This window comes from Octodon degus, unplaced genomic scaffold (assembly GCF_000260255.1).
Source record: "Octodon degus isolate 3935 unplaced genomic scaffold, OctDeg1.0 scaffold00146, whole genome shotgun sequence".
NCBI lineage: Eukaryota > Metazoa > Chordata > Mammalia > Rodentia > Octodontidae > Octodon > Octodon degus.
Window position 1 is genome coordinate 6,200,666 of NW_004524722.1, and position 4,671 is coordinate 6,205,336.

Here is a 4,671-nt window from a genome sequence, read left to right on the forward strand (position 1 = left end):
TTCCACTGAGCCATCTCCCTAGCCCTACTCTTTTTTTTTTTTTTTTTTGTGGGTCTTTGGAAGTTTTTAATCTCTGAAATCTAATATCTAGGGTCATTCTCAGTTATTTTCAGTTTATTCTTTTCATATTTTTCTCCTGAGTTCACTCATACATTTTTTGTCCTTGTATTTCTCATTCATTTCAATTGTAATATTGACATTTTTAATAATTTTATTGGTAGACTTGTGAGTTAGCTCAATTGTTTAAGTGTCTGCTCTGGAAAATCCAGTCAGGCCCAGGGGTCCCCAGTTCAATCTCCAGCTTCATCTGCCTTACCAGAACCACCATTAAGGCAGTCAGAGCTAGCCCCCCAAAAAACATTATATTAACAATACATATATTATATAATATAATATTAGATACAATAATATTCTTTCATCCTGGATTCTCATCCTTTTGTCCTCTAAGAAGGTTGTTTGTCACTTTCTGTGTGGTTATTTTCCTAGAAGTACTGATGTCTCTGCTGAGTTTAGTCAACTCAGGGTGGTATTCACGTTTCCCTTGAGTGTCGGTGCATCTTTAGCTGACCTCTGCCCTTAAGCAGAGGCTGCACCCCATTCCAAGGAGGTCTTCTGTTTGCCTGCAAGAGAAGTTGGGTGGGGAGCCCTTCTAAGTTCCAACTGATCTCAGGCTGGCTGTGGCTCACCTGCTGGGCTCTGTGCACTTCTGCTACCGCAGAAGTGTGTGCACTGTTGGCGTGTCTGGAAGTGTGTACCAGTGAATCCTAAACTTAGAGACTCAGTCTAGGTCCTATGATTGGAGCAGCAACACTGTTGATTTTAAGGTGGCTGTCTGATCTAACGCAGAGGGCGCCATACCGGCTGGAAACCTTTTAGCAAAACTTAGAGGAAGAGTTCTTATTTCTGCAAAGCTGTTATTAGGAGAATCATTTTTCCTTTCTGTGCAATTTGTGAATTTCAAGAAGAATGGAGAGCCACCCTAAACATAACTGTGAGGTGTAATCAGCAGTTTCTGTAGTTATAACTTCCTACAGTAGACCCTTTTAGAGCTAGGGAGATGGCTCAGTAGAATAAGTGCTTCCCTGGCAAGCGCAAGGGCATGAGTTCAATCCCCTGTTCTGAAAACAAGACCCTTTTTACCTTACATAATTTATTTATGTTATGAATACTATTTTGAGTGCTCTTATGAAGAGCAATACTGTGTATGTATGTGTGTATGTGCATGTGTAAGTGTGGCGAACGCAGCTCTTGCCTTATTTCTTGCTAATAACTTTTATAAGCAGCAGGAAGTCCACAGTGAAGAACACCAAGTGCATCCTCATATTTCTCTGCAAACAAAAGTGTATGTGCCATGTACATGAATAAATGGCCCAAACCCATGAATTGGTACACTGGGCTAAGGCAGCCTGGAATTCAGGATGAATATTATAAATTTTAGGGCAATGGTTTATGAGAGACAAAGGGTCATATTTGGTTTTGAATATCACACATTCTATTTTTCATCCTAATGGCTTCTTCAATATTGAATGTATTAAACTGCATTGAACTGGCAAAGCAAAGCAGAAATAGAATTAGTTAACATGTGCAATGACAAGAGACATCTGCTGAAACACTTGTTTGCTTGTCCCTTCAGCAAAAGCAATGTATCTTTTTTCTGGAATTATTATTTCTTTTTCTCTGATTCTTCAAAGCTCATTGATACCTAGAAAAATAATAGTGACTCACTGTAAGCTTCTGTAAAGTAAGTGAAACAATCATGTATTATATCAGTCATCTCTCAGGCAGCCATGGGGTGGGTGGATTGAGTCTTTCCTTGCTTTTTTCTCTGTCACACTGAGAAAATCTCCATTCTCAACATATTACAGCTTGTGAAAAATGATAGAACTTTGTCAGGGAGGCACGTCCACAACTTGTTAACTCATGTTTGCTTCTTTCTCTCCAGGGTGTGAAGGACACCATAGAAAGGTACGTGTGCGAAGCCAAGGATTCAAATGTTGTGTGCGAGAAGGCATTATGGATGCACCTTGTCACTGACCAGAGTTCAGTTATTTTAGTCCTACTGAGAATAGAGCCGCAGGACCCAAATTGTACTGCAGGCGCTGGAGTTGTGTGGAGTCAGGGCAGGAACACTAGTGGTATTGAGGATATCATGGCACATTCTCCACCTCGTTGGCCTCTGTGTTTTATTCACTGTGAACTTCCATGTGACTCTAAGCTTTATATTCAATACGTGCTTGCTTTATCATAGATTAAATACACCTTCTTTACCAAGTACCAAGAATTGTCCATGGTAATCAAGCCTACATACAGCAATTTATGTTTTTCCACTAGCAATGGTAGACATCACATCTAAAATCACACTTGAGTCCGGGAACCAGAATTTTGACCCAAATGTAAACAGTTAATGCACCTCTGTCATATTGTTGAGAACAACTAGGAAAGGCCTCATTCTGCTGTGTACAGTTGCACACCTGCCTGGCAGCACAGACTTTTTCCAAACTTCTGGAATTCAGAGCAGTATTAGATTTGTGTTTACTTGCCAAGTATTTGTAATTTTCCCAGAGAAAAAAACAAATCTTGAAATCTCAGATGGCATCTGAGCACCTTTCCATAGGGAATGAGCTGTGAATTTCTTGGGCTCCTCCAGGTAGGGCTCCTGTGCTGATAAGCCCAGACTCCTAAGAGCTGGATACTGCAAATGCACTGACCAACCATTCTCCAGAGCCTGCACCCATGGCATGAACTCTTCCATACTTTATGGTGTTTTAATATCAGGTGAGGGTTTGGGGGATTGTTGTGAAATCATTAAGCAGTGAAAACTCTACTTCTGACTGGTCATGATCCCCCAAAGGTCACAGCAAATGGTTAAAAAGGCAGATGTGTTTCTGATGACATCAGAATCAGTGGTTTTCCTTTTCCTTTCCTGAAATCACCAGTGAGGAAACTTTACGTGCAAAAATGAAATGAAATAATAGATGTAGGTGGTGTTTGAAAGACAATGCTATGAGATATGAAGTTCATTTATTCCTTCCTAGGAGTAAGTCATTGACTGTGCAGAAACCAAGAATTTGTCCTAAGAGACAGAAGATGGTGTTCCAAGCTCCTGATCTGAGACAGTATCTCCAATCTCATCTAGGTCAGTAGTGCTAAGAGGGTGCAATGATCCATGCCTGCCTATAATCCTACTACCCAGAAGGCTGAGGCAGAGAGACTGCAAGTTCAAATCCAGCCTGAGCAGCTTAGCAAGTTAGGGGGTCTTTGACTCAAATTTTTAGAGAGTTGGAGATGTGCTCCATGGAAGAGCACTGACCTAGCATACAGTATGACTGGGCTCAAGCACTAATAGCAGCTAAATGTGAGCAGGGTGTAGTGAAAAAAGTTAGTTGAAGGGTGTAGCTGGGGGCTGTAGAGAAGGCAGGAGTCCATTAGGGAATATAGAACAGTGTCCAATGCGGATACAGGAGCGGAGGGAAAATTAGTATCTGCTGGGGCTGTGATCACATCATTGGGGAGCAACCATTCATCCCTAGTCACCAATTCCCTGGCCAATGGCAGTTCCCTTGCTTTCCCTAGACTGGAGAGGAAATGGACGTGGGTGTGACTCCCTCAGCTGAATTTATTATGATTAATTATTGACCTCTCAAAGCTAGTGGATTAAGACCGGGGAGATAGCTCAATAGAATAAGCTCTTGCCTGGCAAGCACAAGGGTCTGGGTTCAATCCCCAGTTGCACACACACACACACACACACACACACACACACACACACACAAAAGACTAATGGATGTTTGATATCAATGGATTAAAAAGGAGTTATAGTTTCATAAGCTTCTTTGTCTTCCATGCATTTCCAACCTCATTTCTCATGTGTTGAGATCCATAGTTCTCTCCCAACACGTGGACAGTGTGTTTCTACAAATGTACTACTCTCCTTAAGAATCCTGAATGAAGTGCTTCCCAGCTGTTTTTTTTATAAGGTCTTGCATGGACTGGGGAGGTGGCTGAGTAGAATAAGTGCTTCCCAGGCAAAGCCGAAGGACTTGAGTTCAATCCCTGGTTCTACCAAATAATAATAATAATAATAATAATAATAATAATAATAAGGCCATGCCAGAATCCTCTTGGGACATCACATGTGGTGTTTCACTGTGACCCTCTCCCATCTTGTAATTTTTCCACAGCTTTTGTGAAACCCTCTCCAAGCAACAATCCATGGGCTCCTTTTGTTGTAGATAATCCAAGGCCAAATTCCAAAAAGAAAGGAAAGCACCAGGCCTTAAGACCTAACAATTCATGGAAGTATTCACAGGAAGAGGACTACTCGGATTAAGTGATGGAGCATACTTCCAAATCCCCTTTACCTTCAGTGTTCCTTGTTGTTAATCTAAATGTGGCTTCTGGGTCACAGGTGTGAAGGAGAAATTCAAGTTGAATGTGTTTGTGGTGTCTGACAGCTTTGATCCTTGAACCTTGGCCCTTTCCTTTGACTTTTCCTCCAGCTCCTGTTGGAGATTTTCAAGACTCTGAAATTTCTTATTTTTCAGTCTTGGGGATGTTCAGAGCCTGTGACACTATGTGGGCTAAACCCTCAGACTTTCTTACACCCTCTGCCTTTTGTGTTCTGCACCTTTGACATGGTGTCTCCTGCCTTGAAGGTGCCTGTTGCATTTT

General features: G+C 41.6%; 1 protein-coding gene across 1 annotated transcript in view; it reads left to right on the forward strand.

Moving 5' to 3' along the window:
* The window catches only part of LOC101571138 (tripartite motif-containing protein 5-like), an 87,976-nt gene extending 83,646 nt beyond the window's left edge, over nucleotides 1-4,330 (forward strand). Inside the window, exon 4 of the mRNA XM_023702063.1 lies at nucleotides 4,182-4,330. Within this exon, the coding sequence (XP_023557831.1) occupies nucleotides 4,182-4,330 (149 nt within the window). The remainder of the gene's footprint in view (nucleotides 1-4,181) is intronic.
* Nucleotides 4,331-4,671: the final 341 nt, after the last annotated feature.